This window comes from Primulina huaijiensis, chromosome 7, assembly GCF_012295235.1.
Source record: "Primulina huaijiensis isolate GDHJ02 chromosome 7, ASM1229523v2, whole genome shotgun sequence".
Classification (NCBI taxonomy): Eukaryota; Viridiplantae; Streptophyta; class Magnoliopsida; order Lamiales; family Gesneriaceae; genus Primulina; species Primulina huaijiensis.
In genome coordinates this window covers 23,704,734-23,724,495 of record NC_133312.1, presented here as the reverse complement: position 1 = coordinate 23,724,495, position 19,762 = coordinate 23,704,734, and the positions used below count along the sequence as shown (strand labels likewise).

The 19,762-nt window shown below is 36.7% G+C and overlaps 2 protein-coding genes across 2 annotated transcripts; both read left to right on the top strand.

Annotated features, from left to right (window-relative positions):
• Nucleotides 1–6,268: 6,268 nt before the first annotated feature.
• LOC140981322 (poly [ADP-ribose] polymerase 2) lies at nucleotides 6,269–11,628 on the top strand. Its single transcript, XM_073447687.1, has 18 exons — nucleotides 6,269–6,435; nucleotides 6,503–6,779; nucleotides 6,879–6,991; nucleotides 7,072–7,153; nucleotides 7,420–7,655; nucleotides 7,840–7,966; nucleotides 8,250–8,305; nucleotides 8,797–8,870; nucleotides 9,031–9,077; nucleotides 9,256–9,305; nucleotides 9,526–9,588; nucleotides 9,845–9,922; nucleotides 10,121–10,231; nucleotides 10,366–10,441; nucleotides 10,530–10,672; nucleotides 10,856–10,929; nucleotides 11,011–11,116; nucleotides 11,237–11,628. The coding sequence occupies exons 1-18, from the start codon at nucleotides 6,358–6,360 to the stop codon at nucleotides 11,324–11,326; spliced, it is 1,881 nt and encodes a 626-aa protein (XP_073303788.1). The 5' UTR covers nucleotides 6,269–6,357; the 3' UTR covers nucleotides 11,327–11,628.
• A 1,157-nt stretch (nucleotides 11,629–12,785) lies between these two features.
• On the top strand, nucleotides 12,786–15,827 carry LOC140980182 (probable polygalacturonase). The gene is made up of 6 exons (XM_073445888.1): nucleotides 12,786–13,010; nucleotides 13,702–14,004; nucleotides 14,131–14,249; nucleotides 14,355–14,528; nucleotides 14,653–14,723; nucleotides 14,805–15,827. Exons 1-6 carry the CDS (start codon nucleotides 12,999–13,001, stop codon nucleotides 15,482–15,484), a joined length of 1,359 nt encoding a protein of 452 aa, XP_073301989.1. The 5' UTR covers nucleotides 12,786–12,998; the 3' UTR covers nucleotides 15,485–15,827.
• Nucleotides 15,828–19,762: the final 3,935 nt, after the last annotated feature.

Below are 19,762 nucleotides of genomic sequence, written 5' to 3'. Positions count from 1 at the left end.
GTAAAAGTTATGATATCTTTGCGTCGACATCTTGGTGAAGGATTAAAATATGAATATCTCATTCAAAAAGGTCACATGACTTTATGGAAATGATTAAAGAAAATATTTGAACATATAAGAGAAGTTATACTTCCGACCGCCCGTGATGAATGAAATACGTTAAGATTCCAAGATTTTAAGAAAGTCAGTGGTTAAAACTCGGCGATATATCGAATAATCTCGCAATTAAAATTTTGTAGACATGAGATTACGGAATTGAAAATGCTTGAAAAACATTTTTCATTTTTCACGCATCAAATATAACTCTACAACAACAATATAGTGTGTGTGAATTTGCGAGATATTCTGAACTTATCACATGTCTTCTTGTGGCGGAAAAGAACAACGAGCTGCTAATGAGAAATCATCACTCCCAACCCACAGAATCAACAGCATTTCCAAAAGTAAATGTTGTAAGTAAAAATGAATTTAAACCTGAAAACCAAAATCAAATTCAAAGACAAAGTTTTGGTTGTGGTCGAAATCGAGGTCGTGGACGTGGACGTGGACGTGGAAGTGGTCGTGGTCGCGGTCGTGATTTTGAAAACAATCGAGATAGTTACTTCTATAACTCATCTGAAAAGGGCGTTACGAACCACCCACTAAAAAGGCATCATGAGAATATAAGTGTTAATGAAAATCACTCAAAACGATTTGAAAGTTCCAATTTTAGATGCGGTACTCCGGGATATTGGTCTCGTATTTGTCCAGCCCCTGAGCACCTTTGTAAGCTCTATAAAGAATCAATAAAGGGAAAAGAAAAAGAGACCAACTTCACTGAACATAATGACCGTTTGAGTAGTTCAACTCATTTTGATTCTGCAGATTTTCTGAATAATTTCTCTGAAAATGATCAATATATTGGTGAAATTGAAATGTAAAATATTTTATTTTTCATGTGCTCATATGCTAATATTTTATTGTATAATTATGATATGCCTTATATTTTTCAATAAATTACATATGTATTGTTAATATTTCATTGCAAATTTTTTTTGAAGTTCAAATATGGAAACTACTATGAATAAAGCTAAACAAGGAACTCATCACATGGAAGTTTACATACCCGATAGTGGTACAACGCACAATATTCTCCGAGATAAAAGATATTTTTTGGAACTAAAACAACAAAAACAATGGTGAATACAATATCAGGTCCTGTAGACTTGATTAAAGGTCGTGGTAAAGCACATTTTTTGTTACCTAATAGTACAAAATTTCTGATAAATGATGTTTTGTATTCACCACAATCGAAAAAAAATTTGTTGAGTTTTAATGACATATATTCCAATGAGTATGATACTCAAACAATAAATGAAGGAAATGAGAAATATATGTGTGTTACCACATATAAATTAGAAAAGAAATATGTAGTTGAAAAACTATCAATGCTCCTTACTGGATTGCATTATACACTTATAAGTCCAATTGAATAAAACATGGTAGTTGATAATTCTTCAATATTAATCAATTGACATGATCGATTAGGGCATCCTAGTTCAACAATGATGCGAAAAATTATAGAAAATGCACATGGTCATCAGCTGAAAGACCAGAAGATCTTTCAAAATAATAAGTTTCAATGTAAAGCACGTTTTCTTGGAAATTTTATTATAAGACTATCACCAGCTGAAATCCACACTGAATCACCTATGTTTCTTGAACGTATTCAGGGTGATATTTGTGGGCCAATTCATCCACCATGTGGACTATTCAGATATTTTGTGGTATTGATCGATGCTTCCAACAGATGATCAAATATATGTTTATTATCAACTTAGAATGTGGTATTTGCAAAATTATTTGCTCAAATAATAAAATTGCGTAATCAATTTCTCGATCATACAATTAAGAAAATTAGACTTGATAATGCTTGTGAATTTACTTCTCAAACTTTCAATGATTATTTTATGTCAATGAGAATAACTGTTGAGCACCATGTTGCTTATGTACATACACAAAATAGATTAGCTGAATCACTGATTAAATGTCTAAAACTGATTGCTAGACCTATGATTATGAAAACAAAATTCCTTGTTTTTATACGGGGACATGCAATTTTATATGCTGCTACATTAATCCGAATAAGACCAAGTGGATATCATAAATACTCCTCATTGCAGCTTGTATTTGGTAAAGAACCAGACATTTCTTATCTGAGAATTTTTGGATATATGGTATATGTGCCTATTATACCGCCTTAACGAACAAAAATGGGACCTCAAAGAAAGATCGGAATTTATATCGATTATGATAGCCCATCAATCATTCGATATCTTGAACATCAGACAGACGATATGTTTACAGCACGTTTTGCTGATTGTCATTTTAATGAAGAAATCTTCCCAACGTTAGGGGGAGAAAAGAAACATATCGAAAAAGAAATTACATGGTATACATCATCATTGTTACATCTGAATCCAAGAACTAAACAATGTGAAAAAGATATACAGCAAATTGTACAATTGTAAAGAATAGTAAATTAAATACCAGATGCATTTGTAGTCACAAAAAATGTAACTAAATCATATATACATGCTGTAAATTCCCCTGTTCGAATTAAAATTCCAAATAAACAAATTGAAGACACTCATGATGTCATAAAACGATTGAAGCCTGGAAGGCCAATCGGTTCTAATGATAAAAATCCTCGAAAAAGAAAAAGCATAGAGAAACACGATGATCACAAAATAGAGAATGATATTCCGACAGAAATACATGATGATGAAAATATTATGTTAGAACCACAAACTAATGAGAATCGTGAAATCTCTATCAATAATATTAATACTGGAAAAATATGGAACCGAAAAGATATAAAAGAAATTGATGAGATATTTTCTTACAATGTGGCATTTGACATCATAAATGACAATGAAGATCATGAACCAAAATATTTTGGTGAATGTAAAAATCGACAGGACTAGATAAAATGGAAAGACGTCATCCAGGTTGAATTGGATTCGCTAAATAAACGTAACGTTTTTGGACCTATAGTCTTTACACCTGAATGTGTAAAACCTGTTGGGTACAAATGAGTTTTTATTCGAAAGAAAAATGAGAAAAATGAAATAGTAATATATAAAGCTCGACTTGTTTCACAAGGTTTTTCTTAAAGACCTGTAATTGATTTTGAAAAAACGTATTCTCCTGTTATGGATGCAATTATGTTTTGATATTTGATTAGTTTTGACGGTATCTGAAAATTTAGAAATGCTTCTCAAATCCCCGAAGGATTTAAGATGACTGAAGCACAAAGTTCAAAACCCAAAGAATGTTATTCTGTGAAATTGCAAAGATCATTATATGAGTTAAAGCAATCCGGTCGAATGTGGTATAATCGGCTAAGTGAACACTTAATGAAAAAGAGATATGTAAACAATTCAATATGTCCTTGCGTTTTCATTAAGAAAACAACATCTGGATGCGTAATTATTGTTGTATATGTTGCTGATCTAAACATTAGTCGAACGAATAAGGAAACTCAAGAAATTGTGTCGTACTTGAAGGAAGAATTTGAAATGAAGGACCTTGGAAAAATAAAGTATTGTCTGGGTTTACAAATTAAACAAAAAGAATGTGGAATAATTGTTCACCAGTCAAATTATATAGAAAATGTCCTTAAACGTTTTAATATGGATAAATCAAATCATTTAACTACTTCAATAGTTGTTAGATCATTAAACATAGAAAATGATCCATTCCATCCATGTGAAGATGATGAAGTTATTCTTGGTCTAGAAGTATCATATATGGGATACCCTTGTTTCACATCCTAAAAAATCAAAGATTTAAAATGAGTTTATAATGGGCTTACAATGGACTTCTATAGCAACTTGGGTTAATCATTTTCGTAAAGCGAGGACGAATACGAAGTAGTTGCTATAGGGGCCTATTGTGCAGTCACGCAGGCGCGGGCCCGAGCTCGGGACGTGACAGAATGGTATCAGAGCCAGGTCACCTTCATGGAACACCGGGAAATAAGTGCTATGCGGGACAAAGTGCTATGTGCATGGGGGCCACCTCTTGAATCTGCGGGGCAAAGTGCTACATGACGGGAGCCACCTCTTGAACATGTAGGAGCCACCTCTATATTCTCGGCGCTGGTGGATCGAGGGGTCAGGCCATGACGAGGACGTCGCGTTCTGAAGGATGAGTGACTGTGATACCCTTGTCCCACATCTTAAAAATCAAAGATTTAAAATGAGTTTATAATGGTCTTACAATGGACTTCAATAGCAACTTGGGTTAATCATTTTCGTAAAGCGAGGACGAATACGAAGTAGTTGTTATATGGGCCCATTGTGCAGTCACGCAGGCGCGGGCCCGGGCCCGGGCTTGGGACGTGACAATATCTAAGTGCTATTGGTGCCATTATGTATCTTGGAAATTGTATAAGACCTGATATATCTTGTGCTGTAAATTTATTGACAAGATTTAGCTCATATCCAACAAAGAGACACTGGAATGAAATTAAACATATATTTCGTTATCTACGAGGAACTAGAGGTGTCAATCGGGTGGGTTGGGTCGGGTTTCGGGTCAACCCGCGAAACTTTTTTTATTTTTTTTTCAACCCGAACCCGAAGTAACCCGAAAACCCCCAGCCCGAACACGAACCCGTATAACCCGACTCAACCCGTCTAACCCGCCTAACCCGAATTTTATTTATTTATTTTTAAATTTTTTTTAAAAAATTAATGAAAAAAATTCAAAAAAATAAAAAATAATAATAATATTTTAATTTAAACATATAATAACAAAATTTCTGATTTAAATTTGAAAGTTTAATAGTAGAAAATTAAAAGTATATTTACTAAATCAAATAAAAAATTGTTGAAAAAATATAAATATGCAAAATAAATATTAAATGATGAAAATTTATCATATAAATATACAATCAATTTTGTTCAAACATACAATATATAAAATATAGGTAATATTTTCAAAAAAAAAAGTTCGCGGGTCAACCCGCGACCCAACCCGAAACCCGCCTAACATGGCACTAACCCGAATCCACCCAACCCGAACCCGAAAAACCCCAACCCGAACCTGATTTTTTTCGTGTTGGGTCATGTCGGGTTGACGGGTCGTGTCGCATTTTGACACCCCTACGAGGAACGACAGACTTGGGACTTTTGTATTCAAAAGATACCAATCAAAGTATAATTGGCTATGTTGATGTTGGGTACTTATCTGATCCACATAAAGTACGTTCTCAAACCAGATATGTATTTATTTGTGGATGCACTGCAATTTCTTCACAGAAACAAACACTCATGACAACTTCATCAAATCACGCCGAGATTATTGCACTACATGAAACAAGTCGTGAATGTGTGTGGCTAAAATCAATGACCCAACATATCCAAATCTCATGCGGATTATCATTCGACAAGAAGTCCGTGACACTATATGAAGATAATGCTGCGTGTATTGCTCAAATGAAATAAGGATACATAAAAAGCGATAGAACTAAACATATTCCCCCTAAGTTTTTTGCATTCACCCAAGAGCTTGAGAAGAATAAAGATATTGATATTTGTTACATTCAATCCAATGAAAACTCATCAGATCTCTTCACAAAGGCACTTCCTACGACAATATTCAGAAATCATATATATAATATTGGAATGCGCAATTTACGAAATTTGTGAAGAATCGTTCGTGTTAACATGAGGGGGAGTTTACGTGATTGCACTCTTTTTCTCTTTTTATGGTTTTATCCCAATGAGTTTTTCCTAATAAGGTTTTTAACGAAGTAATATAAAAATATGTAATGAAGACAATCATTGTATCATGATCATCGTCACAAAAGAGAGTGTTGAAAATAAGAGTTGTAAATATTGAAAATTAGTGTGTGATAATGTATGTAATGATGTATTTATTTTTGGATTATTTCCAAAAAAAATCTATAAATAGGTCTCTCAATTTGTGAAGAAAACATATAATTGAGTAGACAAAATTTTATAAAGTGTGTAGTTTAATATATTTTGTGAGTTTGAACTTTTTACTTTTTACCGTAAATTTTTATTTTTAACCATTATGATTATTTTAGAAAATGAAAAATACTGTCCACAATATGATATATATAAAAAAATTTATATATTTTTGTTTTGTTTCTCTCCTCTACGATAACATTTGGATTAAATGATTTGTGACAATATAAAAAATTGAAGTCGGTGACTACTACACGGGATTTGGACACGAAACATTCATATATCTAAAAAAATATATCCAAGTGCGATCAGCTTGCTGCTTCCCTCGCAAGCTTGAGATTGTATTTATGTACGACAAACAATTGAATTACAACATACGATGGATCTCAAAGTGGACCAACTCAGAGACCTACTAGCCAAACGCGGTCTCAGCACCACCGGAACTAAGTCTACTCTGGTCGGTTGACGTCGCTGCTTCTTTTTTTCCCTGAAATCTTTTGTCACCTTTTTTTTTTCCTTTCAAGGTCAAGAGATTGGAGGCGGCTATACAAGAAGACCGCAAGAAATCGGCGGATACAGATGGGGATTCAAGCAATAAGCGCAAGAGGCCGATGGATTCCGATGTTAAGGATGCTGATTCCGATGGTCAGCGCAAAATCAAGACCACTAATGAGTTGGCAAGTATGAGTGTCAAGCAGCTTCGCGATGAGGCCGAGTTTCGAGGGATTTCTGCTACCGGAACTAAAAGACATCTTCTCCAGAGGCTTTGCGCGGATGACATTCCAAGCGACAATGACCAAGGTAATATTTTGCTGTTTCTTTCGGTGCTATTATATCCGTCACCATGATTTCGTGAAGCTATCATTTTCGCTCGTTTGCGGTATCATTGGATTTTGGCAGCACCGGAGGATAGCAAGGAAACTAAAATGGAAACAGCTGTGAAGAAAGGCTCTGCCGTATTGGATAAGTGGCTGCCAGACCATATTAAGGCCCAGTTTCATGTTTTGCAAGTTGTAAGAAAATAAGTGTTGCCTTATCCAAATAGACCGTGATTCAGTTCACAGTGCCTGCCGTGACTTTATTTTTCATGCAGGGTGAGGAAATTTATGATGCCATGCTGAATCAAACCAATGTCGGCGACAACAATAACAAATTTTATGTCATTCAAGTTCTTGGTACGCCTATATTCTTAGTGTCTGGCGCACAATTCCATTTAACTCTAGAATTTTATTATGGATAAGAGAGATATTTGATGCTAACCAGCATGTTATGGTTTAATGCATTTTTCTTCGTTATTTAAAGTATTTAAGGTCTGTCATATAACTTAGAACTCAAGCACATCAGGCAATAATAGTTGCAGCTGTGCTACTTTATTGTCCTCTACCTATCATTGAATATCATAGGATAAATTTCACTTTCATGGCCAAACTTCTAATTGCAGAATCTGATGCTGCTGTCCAATTCATGGTCTACAGTAGATGGGGAAGAGTTGGTGTGAAGGGACAGGATAAATTAAGTGGCCCCTACAACTCCCAACACACTGCCATTTCCGAGTTTGAGAAAAAGTTCTTTGACAAGACGAAGAATTATTGGTCCAATCGGAAAGACTTTGTGCATCATCCAAAGTGCTATACTTGGTTGGAAATGGATTATAGTAAAACCGAGAATGAACCAGTGGTGCGTTGTTTCAAATTATTAACATGTGATTGTATCGATCAAGCGTGAGAAATTTTACTAGCATTTGCACATAGATCATCAACCTGCTTCGTATAAAATGTCGTGTTCTTAATCTTGGCTTGTCATTCATTTTACGTTGTTTATCAAAGCTTAGGGATCTGAAATCCTTAAGAATCATCTATAGGTTCAACGAAAACAGGAATCTACATCAAAAACTGAAACTCAAGAGTCGAAGCTTGAGCCTCGTGTAGCAAAATTCATCTCTCTTATTTGCAACACTGACATGATGAAGCAACAGATGATGGAAATAGGTCAGTAACATCAAGTTTTTCTCTTTTACATTTTCTACAAAAAATTGATGGGTACTTCTATATTCTTTCCAAGCATTATATTGTTTCTTTCATGACCCCAGTGCTTTTCCTCTTTCATATTTTTATGGTTTCTCCCTTGCATAGTCAGATTTTTCAGGCAAATAGCATACTTTATAAAAGCTTGTTGTGAAGCATTCGTGGTGAACTTTGACATGTAACTGTCATAAAGTACAGAAACTTTTGATTACGTTGCATTTTAATTTTATGTTTCATCTTATTCTAGGATACAATGCTGAAAAACTACCATTGGGTAAATTGAGCAAATCGACCATAGTAAAGGTGAGTTGCATGACTTGTACAATGTCCGAAACTTACTCTTGTTTGTCCTGAATCTGCATGTGAGTTCTTGTAGCTTCAAGGCTATATGTGACTGTATCGTAGTGAGTAGAAATTAGTTAGATAGCAATCCAAATGACACCGTATATGATACCTTGAATTATTTTGCGGCTTTTCAAAGGTTTTTCACTTCTTGCTCTTCCATACCCTTGAGTTTTCAATTTTAAATCTCTATTCTTGAAAATTTTAGTTGTAGAGTAGACTCGTATAACTATGGAAAAATATGAATTTTCTTGTGCACTGCTAGTGATTTAATTTGAAATTTTGTTAAGCCTGGTCTGATGAATGTTGTTCAATTTTCTAAACACTGAACTGACGTTCCTCTTCATCCCATGTTTTGCCATTAAAGTTGTTTATGGAAATAGAAAGACTCATTCAATATCTCCGTCAACTTTTTCAGTAAAGCCTCTGCAGCTTAAATTTAATGCATACAGGGTTATGATGTCTTAAAAAGGATTGCTGATGTAATTGGTCGAGCAGATAGGAAAACACTTGAGCGGTTAAGCGGGTAAGTGTTCAGTCCATATCACATGTTTATCTTTTACATTTTCCTTACATGTTTACAAATTTGGCAAACAAACCACAATCTTGCAACCCATCTATTTTAAGATAACTTGATTCAACTCGCGACTGTTTTGTCCTAATTAGGCTTTTTTATTTAACGACAGGGAATTTTACTCTGTTATTCCGCATGACTTTGGTTTCAAAAATATGAGTGAGTTCTGTCCCCTCTTACACAATTCTTTTAAAGCTTTCCTTGTAATCGGTTTCTTTATAATCTATGTAGCTGGCTGTATTATATATGCATGTGAACTGGTTTATTATCATCTCCGGAAAGCTTGTGAAAAATTTGTTTGCTTTTTAAATGGCTCTATTGCTGAATGTGATGGCAGGTTTGTTTATAATTGATACTCCTCAAAAGCTCAAAAGCAAATTGGAAATGGTAATTCCTTATTCCCTATACGATTGATCCCTTTATCAGCATGTGTTGTATAATGAAGTTTTATGACCTGGAGTCCTGGCTAGTGTTTGTTAATGAATTATGTAGTTGATTATACGAGTGTCTTGGCAAAATAAATCAAGATAGAATTTCTGGTTTCATATCTAGTAATATCCCACGTATTAAGTGTTTATAGTTTACTGATTCTTGCTAAAACGTACAGGTAGAAGCACTGGGTGAAATTGAGGTAGCAACAAAATTGCTGAAGGAGGACATTGATATGGAGGTATGGCCCATCAACTCCGTTACTCTTGATTGAAAATTTTGATATTTTGTCCTTGTCCTTGCAATATGAATCTTGATCCGGCATAATATATTAGTTATATATAACCATGCACAGCTGCATCTCCTTTGTATTCTTGATAACACTTAGAGTGTCATCATTTAGATTCTTGTCAGAGTCTAGCTGCTTCTTTGTTTTTATATTGTCTCCCTCCATGATTATCAGTTTTAACTCTTGTTATTCTGCCTCTGGCTTGCAGGATCCCTTGGATTCTCAATACAGGCGGCTTCACTGTGAACTGACTCCACTTGAAGTGAACTCTGAAGAGTACGCCATGGTAATATCTTTATTTTTTTTCCTTTGTTTTCTTGTTCATTTGGCTTATAAGGTTTCCCTTTAAATAGAACTTGTGCTTCTGTTGTCATGGAAATTTACAATGTTGATAGTGTAGTTCATTTATCGGTGTTACATTGTTAACTTTTATTTATGTGCTCTCTGAGATCCTGCTGATTAAATAAATCTCTTTGTGTCACAGATTGAAAAGTACATGGTGAACACTCATGCAAAGACACACGAGAATTATGCTATTGATATCGTTCAGATATTTAGGGTATCGAGAGAGGGTGAAGCTGAAAGGTTCAAGAAGGTGCTTAGTGAATCTAAATTTGAGTTCTCTTTTATACAAAAGAAAGATGTGGTGTAAAAAACTTATTCTTTCTTTAGACCATATCTGCCTTTAGGCTTTAAGTATGACGGAGTTCATTATATTCTGATATACAGTTTACTGAGACAAAAAACAGAATGCTTCTATGGCATGGTTCCCGACTCACAAACTGGACTGGGATTTTGTCCCAAGGTATTTGCCTTAAGAAAATAAAAATGTAATTTAAGTGGATTGTTCTTGCTATATTTGATTAGGTTCTTTGATTTGAAAAAATTGCTAGGTCTACGAATTGCTCCTCCAGAAGCTCCTTCAACAGGTTATATGTTTGGGAAAGGTGTCTATTTTGCCGACATGTTCTCCAAAAGTGCAAACTATTGCTGTGCATATAGTAATTCCCCCTCTGGTGTGCTGCTTCTATGTGAGGTGATCGGAAATGCCTTTTGGATTCCTAACACGAGTTTTTTCTTGGAATATATGAGACACTGGAACTACAATTTATCTTATAAAGTTGACCCTTTTGCCATGGAGTATTGAATTCGACAAGCTCATAATCAATGAATCATCATGGCGTTCATTACGTATGTATTGCAAATGCTTTCCACCTAGGTTGCTTTGGGAGACATGGCTGAGCTGCTGGCGGCAAACTATGATGCTAACAGATTACCTCCTGGAAAGCTAAGGTCTGTAATCTCACTACTTTGACGCCTTAGTCCCGATAGCTCTAAATGTTGGAATTAATGATATACTGGGCCATTCTACAGCACAAAAGGGGTCGGTGGTACTGCTCCAGATATTGGAGAGGCTCAAACGCTTGACGATGGTGTTGTTGTGCCGTTAGGAAAACCAAAAAAGCAACCAGGACCAAAGGTCTTTCCTATTAAATGTCATTTTTTGGATTCTTCCTTCAACTTTCCTTGATTTACTTACATTCTTTGCGGTTTACATTGCTACAAGAACCATACTCAGTAACACATGTTTTTTTGCCAGGCAAGTTTGTTGTATAATGAATATATAGTTTACAGTGTGGAGCAGATTAAGATGCGGTATGTGGTCCATGTCAATTTCAAGTTCAGATAACAGCTTTCTTCACCTCAGCCTCTCAAGTCCCACAGACACCATTGATTTATGAATTTTTAGTGTTAAGCCTATGAAACTATGGAACCCCTGATTCAATTATCGATTCTCACTTCATATATATTGATCCGGAAGTACTTTGTTGAAGTGATCTAAATGTTTGACCATCTTGGGGGAAAGGAAAAGCAAGACCATTATGTGTTGATTGGTAGTTAAAATTGTGCTATGAAGTTAGATACACAGAGATTATTTTGTGTACGTTGCAAAAATGATTTTTCAAATACAATTTATTATCGTTATCAATTGATACATTTTTGAATATGTAATTTTAATTTATAACATATAATTAATTTTAAAAAAAGAATCTTATATGTTTAATATTTCGACTGCAAATAAGTTTTGGATCAATCAAATTGGAGAAATGTAAAATGAAATTATGCATGGCTGAAAGACCATTTTATGTTAACTCATCTAATCTAAGTGGTAACCTTCAAGGTTTTTTTATTTGGAATGTTTATTTGGTTGTCTTTACATCATTAATGCATAATGTAAACTTCATTAAAATACAAGAGATTTACATGATCCGATGATATCTCTAATCCAACGAATGCAATGAACAATATTGGGTACGATTACTAGAGAAAACGTAATTGGTTTATAAATATCTATCACAAATATCGTTTGGAAATTTTCAAAATTTACTTTGACAGTTTCTCGTCAAAGCAAAGTACATCCCCGATTAAATTATGAAAAAAATGATTTTTACAGTCCTATTTCATTCCCAACATCTCGAGACTATTTCTAGTTGCAATTATTAATATTATTTTAGTTTGTATATATTGTATAATTAAGATAGTTTTTGTAAAGTAATGGGTTCAAACTATCAAAAGAAAAAGAAGAGAAGTTGATGAAAGCATAGAACCAAATTTTTTTTTCTTCTCATGGTTATTTGAGACAAAAATATAGCCTTTAATGATGTTGGAGTGATGAATTAATAATGGATTAATGTTTGCATTGGTCACAAAAGTGGATAATAGGTGGGAAAAATGGACACTTTTTTTTGGGAATGTTGTGATGGCATCTTCATCAGAAAGTTATAATTATTGTTGGCTTCTAGGAATAACTAAATACTTATGCTGCACACTTATGTGAACACTGATGAGGTATCACTCATCTATTGGATGCGCAATTTTTTTATATTTCATCATATCCAATAAGTGAGTGACAACTCATCGGTACTCATATAATTGTGCACGGTATGCGTGCTGCATATCAAAACTCTATAAACTCATATCATAAATAAATATATATTTGATCTTCCAAAAAAAAAAAAAAAAAAAAAAAAAACAAAATCAGTATGATTGGGGTGTGGGTCCCTTGGTGGAAACAATGCACGTGCTTACGCCTCACAAATATTAATTCAAATTGTATCCTTGTACATTTGACTCCATATTACGCCGCTCGAATCCAATTATCAGATTATCTGATGATATTCGTTTTTATTTTTAAAATAATGTTGGTCAAATTGCTTGATATAGCATGTGCCGATTTATTCATTTGGAGCTGGCTGTCTTTTTTTTTTTCAGCTTTGCACACGTTATTTGTTTGTGTGATTTTTTCCCCATTAATTGCAGTTCAAGGTCTTTGAACGAGTGAGGACTCGAAGAAGAGAGACATGAAGAGGCTTGTAAGTATGTTCGTTGTTTCTTTTTTTGGTAATTGATAAATGTAGCTGCTTTACTTTCTCGATTATGGTTTTTTTTTAATATATAGAGCTTTATGTGGTTGAGTGTGGATGTTCTTCCTTTCTGGGTTTCTGTTATTCGTGCTATTTCCTTGATCTTTGACCCCTGCTGTGTTTTTTTTCTTGTAATGGTCTTTCTTTTGAGAAAAAGTGTTCCCGTTTTAATTACTGTAGATGGAAGTGGCTTTTTATTCGGGTTCAGTGTTGGTTAATTTGATGAGATCTTCGCCGTTTTTGAGCAGTTAATATGTCTACATTGGCTGTAAGTTATAGTGTGCTAGTTTGACGGGTATTGGTAGTGATTTAGATCACATTTTGAGCCGTTTCTGGGTTCTTACCGATTTAGATCAAATTTTGAGCCGTTTCTGGGTTCTTACCTAGCATTTGTGTTTCCATTGGATCATAGATTATGCATTTTCTGACAAGTGATCTGTTTTATGTTGGTTGCTGCCCTTAACACAAGTTGCATTTTTGGGTTTCCTTTCTCAACTTGTCCAATTGTCTGTACTTGAGAAAGTACTTTTGTTCAATAAGATATGGAAGCCTTACTCTTGCGAATTCAACTAGATGTGCTTCAGGGTAATGTACAATGTAATGCTCTTTCTGTGTTTCTTTATTAATCATTTCTTCTCAGGCAGTACTTCTTTTTCTCCTGGTATCGAGTTATGCTGTAGAGTACAATGGAGAATGCAAGACTGCCTGGCCATTAACTCCCAGACATCACAGCGTTTCTGTTTCTGAATTTGGGGCAGTTGGAGATGGGAGAACTTTGAACACTATAGCATTTCAGAATGCCATTTTCTATCTCAAGTCCTTTGTGGACAAGGGTGGTGCGCAGCTATATGTTCCGGCAGGCAGGTGGCTTATCGGATGCATCAATCTTACTAGCCATCTTACCCTATTCCTTGAAAAAGATGCTGTTGTTCTTGGTTCTCAGGTTATCACTATAACAAATATTAAAAAAAAACTAATTCTTTTATTTGGGGAGCACAAGTTTTCAAAATCTATCAGAATGTGAATTATTCTACGCTGAAGTCTTTCTTTTTATATGTTGTTTATGCAGGATTACAGTCACTGGAGTGTCATTGGACCACCGCCTTCTTATGGTGGAGGCCTTGAGGTACCTGGTAGATATCGCAGCTTGATCACTGGTCAGAATTTAACTGATGTGGTTATAACTGGTAACGCTTTTAGCCTGATTTTCCCAGTTCGTCGAATATTATTAATTACCATGACAGTATTCTGATTTTGACGTGATTTATTTGTGCACTGTACCATCTATAATGGCAATAATGGAACTATTGATGGTCAGGGTTTGGTTTGGTGGGAAAAAGTGAATGAACAGTCCTCAAATCACAGTCGACCACATTTAATAGAATTAATTGGCTCCACCAATGTTTTCATATCAAACTTAACCTTCTTGAATGCACCTGCTTCGAACATACACCCAGCTTATTGCAGGTAGATTGCTGAATTTTTGCACCTGAACCATTTGTTTTATTATAAATATTACATTAAACATATGACCTCTAGATCACTTTTATTCCAAAGTCTGTTTTTTTTTTGTTCTGTTTCTTTGATGAAGCTACTTGCGAGTTCAGAACATAACTATGTATTCTCCACCTGACTCTCCATATACTAGTGGAATAGTTCCAGGTTCGTAGACATCCAGATCCCTTTTAGTTAATCACATGCATTAACTGGTTGAGGGGTTGATGCAAAATCTTGTAAATTCAGATTCTTCCAAGCATATTTGCATTGAGAACTGCAACATTAGCATGGGATATGATGCAATTGCTCTTAAAAGTGGTTGGGATGAGTATGGCATTGCATACGGCAAACCAACCACCAAAGTTCACATTCGAGAAGTTCTCCTGACATCTTCTTCAGGCTCAGGAATAGCATTTGGTAGTGAAATGTCTGGTGGCATTTTGAATATCCTAGTCGAGCACCTCCATATAGTTGATTCATTATCTGGCATTCAGCTAAAGACGGCGAGAGGAAGGGGTGGTTATATAAAAAACATACAAATATCAGATGTTTTGATGGAAAATTTAAAGGAAGGAATACAAGCTACAGGTCATTATGATTCTCACCCAGACAAAAAATTTGATCCGGATGCTCTTCCAGTGGTTAGTGAAATCTCATTTAAGGACATTGTTGGTGTAAATGTTACTACACTTGGTAATTTTTCAGGAATTGATGAATCTCCATTCACTTCTATATGTCTGTCAAATGTTTCATTTTCAATCACTTCCGTTGATCCATCTTTGCGGTGGTTGTGCTCCAATGTCATTGGCTCATCTATTGATGTATCTCCTGAACCTTGTACAGAACTCCAAAGCCCATTTTCCAATTCATCCTCCGATTGTTTCTTCCTGCACTCATATCCAACTAGTCAAGTTGCAGTCTTGTAACAGAGCCTGGCCGAATCATAAACTATTCATTCATTAATCTGTAAAACCAGACAGCATTTCTTCTGCCGACTATGTTGTATAATCTTCTGAGAAATACGCAAGACGGGCAAAAACCAAAGTCAGATCAGATTCTTATTCTATGTACAGAGTCGGTTTCTTCATTCATGTGTAAAAAGAGTTTTGGTAGAATGTAACGACTCAGATACATGTGTTTCATTGTTTTGTGTTTATTATTCAATTCATTTACATTGTAAATTCTTAAACTTAAGATTGCTGCAAGAGCGATTAATTTAAATTGTGATTAAAAAGGGTGGTGTGATTGGGGGATTATGTGATGTTAGAATATGCGATAAGTTGTACATTTTCAATTTTTAAATACTTTTAGAATTTCATTTTTCGAGTTGGCGTCACTTATTTGTCTTACTCATATTCCAAATGCGACATTGCATGGCGTCCACCTCAAAAGACTGGAATAACTAGGTGATTGATCGAAAGGGAAGACCCCCTTCATTATTTCAAACTAGTGAGGATTGATTAATTGTTTTTTATTAGTGTAATAGAATTGCGCATACATTTTTCACAAACTTTGTTAATACTAATTAATAATCATTTAAGCAGATAATGGATTTAGTTATGGGGCGATTTATGGAAAATTCACCACTTGCAAGATTGTGGGCGTGTTTCTGAGATTTTCGCCCACATCTCGCTATTTTGATAATTGGGGGATTGAGCCTTGAGGCTCGTTGAAGAGAGAACCTCGCAATCTCCAACTTTGGTAGAACCAACACAATTCGATGCCTTTATTTTCTCACTTATGATATATATATATACAAGGTTTTGACAAAAAGATAAGAATCCCTATCTAATCCAATGATATCTTCCTAACTAATTAAAGATGAAAACCCTATCTAATCCAAATGATATCTTCCTAACTAATTGAGATAACCTCTTATTTAAGGAATTTAAAAACAAGATAAATCTAGAATCCTATGATCTAATCTACCACCTTGTACTTCTCATGAGTGTGTCTTTGATAAACAATATCTTTTGAAGAAGTTGGGTTGGGCTCGGCATTTGTTGGTGGTGGGCTGGTCGTGACATTACACCCCTCTGGAGACACGTGATCGTCCACGATTACAAATGAGGGAAACTCCGCGGCCAAGGTGGAAGCATCCTGCCAAGAAGCCTCGGTGGGTGAGAGGCCGGCCCAGTGGATCAGCAGCTCACGACGTCCCTGGAGGACTCTTGAATCCAGAATGGCCAGTGGCTGTGGTGGGTCGTCTTGGTTGAGTACCGGCAGGTCTGTGTCGTGGAGAATATTGCCCCTAAATGGCTTCAGAGAAGAGACATGGAAGATTGGGTGGATGAAGGAGTCATGAACCTTGAGTTTGTATGCGACTTGACCAATGCGTGAAATAACTTCGAATGGGCCAAAGTAACGTGGGGAGAGCTTCTTGTTCACACGCTTTTTCACACTAGATTGACAGTACTGTTGTAAGCGTACCAGAACCATATCTCCTCTTGAATATTGGACATCCCGGTGAGATGAATCATATTGAGTCTTCATGAGGTTCTGGCCGTGCAGGAGACGTTGTCGGAGACATTTCATGACTTTGTCTCTGGTCTGTAATTCCTTGTCGACGACCTCTAATTTCGCCACCCCTGGGCAAAATGATAGAAGACGCGGCGGCGATGGTCGACCGTAAACAACTTCAAATGGAGAAGAACGTAAGGACAAATGGAAGCTGGTGTTATAGCAAAATTCAGCCCACTTAAGCCATGTGGTCCATTTCTTATGAAAGTCGCCTGAGAAGCAACGGAGATACATTTCCACAATACGGTTAACCACCTCCATTTGGCCATCCGATTGAGGATGGTAAGACGATGTAAAACAAAGTTGGGTCCCACTCAGGCAGAACATTTCCTTCCAAAATCCACTGGTAAACGTGACATCTCGATCGCAAACAATAGACTCGAGCAACCCGTGAAGCTTGAAAATGTTCTCAAAAAAATCCGAGCGACCAGAACTGCTGTATAAGGGTGTGAAAGGGCAACAAAATGAGCATATTTTGAAAATCGGTCAACCACGACCAAGAGAACATTTTTCCCTTGTGATAGGGGGAGTCACTCTATAAAATCCATAGAAATGTCTGTCCATACGTGGTGAGGAACTGGGAGGGTATGTAACAACCCTACATGCTTCAAATTTTCAGTCTTATTGTGTTGGTAAACCGCACATTCCGCAACAAATGCTTTTATGTGGCTGCGCATGCGTGTCCAGTAGAAGTCCCGCTGGACGCGATGCAAAGTCTTCAAATATCCTTCATGGCACAAGCTATGAATAAAAGAGGTGATGGCACCTGTCAAGGACGAATCCGGAGGTAAGAAAACCCTCTGATTATACAAAAGGAGATCATCCGAGAAGTCCTAGGGCCAAAGAGCTTCTCCAGCCTTCACCTTACCAATCAAGGGCTGTAACTCGCACCTAGAGACGAGTTCACTTCTGAATTTTTCCAACCATTCCAGCCGTGGGATTGATAGAGCACAAATAGAGCCACTGTCTGATTCATCTCGTCTTGAGAGGGCGTCGGCAACCACATTAGATTTTCCTGGTTTATATTCCACCTTGAATTCAAATACCAAAAGCTTGATGATCCATCGTTGCTGAGGGGACGTCGTGATATACTGTTCCAATAGAAATTTGAGACTGTAATGATCGGTGTGCACCAAGAACGAAACTCCCCATAGATATGTTCGCCAGTGGCGGATGGCCTTAGCCAAACCAATCAACTCTTTTTTGTATGCGGGTAATTTATGGTGTTGCAGCGCCAAAGCCTGGCTATAGAATGCAATAGGTCGCCTATTTTGAAGAAGAACAACACCTAATCCACTTTCGGAAGCGTCACATTCTACCACAAATGGTTCTGAAAAATTCGGTAGGACTAGGACGGGTGTGGATCTCATAACCTTCTTCAATTTCTCGAAAGATCGTGTAGTATCTTGTGACTAGACGAAGGAGTTCTTGCGAAGTAGGCCGGTCAAGGGTGCGATAATAATTCCATATTTCTTGATGAACTTGCGATAGTACCTCGCAAGGCCTAGAAACCCGCGAAGGGCGCAGATAGAGGAGGAGGTCGGCCAATCAGCAATGGCTGCAATTTTCTCGTCATTGACCTTGACCCCCGACTGTGTCACTCGATGGCCGAGATAGGCCACTTCTGTTTGAGCTAGAGAACATTTGGACCGCTTCTGGAAAAATTGTTGTGCCTTGATCATGGAGAAGACCAGACGTAATTGTTTCAAGTGTTCTTCCCAAGACTTGCTATAAATCAAAATATCGTCGAAGAAGACAATAACAAATTTGCATAGGTAATCCCCAAAGATAGTGTTCATGATTGCCTGAAAAATAGAAGGCGTTTGTTAGCCCGAAAGACATAACCAAAAGTTCGAAGTGGCATTGATGAGTCCTAAATGCTGTCATGGGAATGCATGTCGGATCCATCAGGACTTGGTGGTATCCTGCTTGGAGATTCAGCTTGGTAAAGAATTGGGCCCCATTAAGTTCTTTCAACAGTTCTTCAATCACAGGGATTGGAAACTTGTCCTTCACAGTTCGCGTATTCAAAGCCCGGTATTCGACACAGAAACGTCATGATTTATCGGCCTTGCTGACTAATAATATGGGTGATGAAAATGGTGAAGTACTGGGTCGGATAATTCCTTGCCTTAACATATCGACGCACTGCCTTTCGATCTCATCTTTTTGCGCATGCGGATAGCGGTAGGGTCGAACCACGACAGGATCTGTCCCTTGGGTTAATATAATTTTGTGTGTATGTTGTCGTCGCGGTGGCAGTCCTTTAGGGTCTCCAAAAATCCCTTCAAAGTCCAGCAGCAGTGCCTGAAGGCTTGGTAGTTCCCTTCCGCTAACTTCAGTTATGGTGAATGCAAAAGGGCCTGAACTCGCACTAAGATCGTCTCCCTGTAGACTGACCGAGTTTTTCTCATATGGGAAACTCATGACCATGTGTGTGAAGTCCCAATTGATGGCACCCAACGTGCACAACCAATTCACTCCCAAGATCACACTAAAGTCTCCCAATGGTATCAAAAAAAGATCCACAGAGAATCGAGCTCCTCTCAGAACAACCTGTACACCGTGGCATACCCCTGAGCATTTAAGTTGTCCGCCGTTGGCCACAGACACCCTTAGCGTCGGGTGGTTTTCCACGGATAACCTCAGCTTGTCGGCCTCCAGTTTATCCACGAAGCAATGCA

What these genes read in the sequence shown, in the direction of transcription:
- LOC140980182 (XM_073445888.1), top strand. An exon ending in CTGTTGTTCTTGGTTCTCAG is followed by an intron (nt 14,005 to 14,130) that starts GTTATCACTATA and finishes TTGTTTATGCAG; the next exon opens with GATTACAGTCACTGGAGTGT. An exon ending in ACTGATGTGGTTATAACTGG is followed by an intron (nt 14,250 to 14,354) that starts TAACGCTTTTAG and finishes CATCTATAATGG; the next exon opens with CAATAATGGAACTATTGATG.
- LOC140981322 (XM_073447687.1), top strand. Translation starts at nt 6,358, where the DNA reads ATGGATCTCAAAGTGGACCAACTCAGAGACCTACTAGCCAAACGCGGT. An exon ending in AAACCGAGAATGAACCAGTG is followed by an intron (nt 7,656 to 7,839) that starts GTGCGTTGTTTC and finishes AATCATCTATAG; the next exon opens with GTTCAACGAAAACAGGAATC. An exon ending in GTGTGCTGCTTCTATGTGAG is followed by an intron (nt 10,673 to 10,855) that starts GTGATCGGAAAT and finishes CTTTCCACCTAG; the next exon opens with GTTGCTTTGGGAGACATGGC.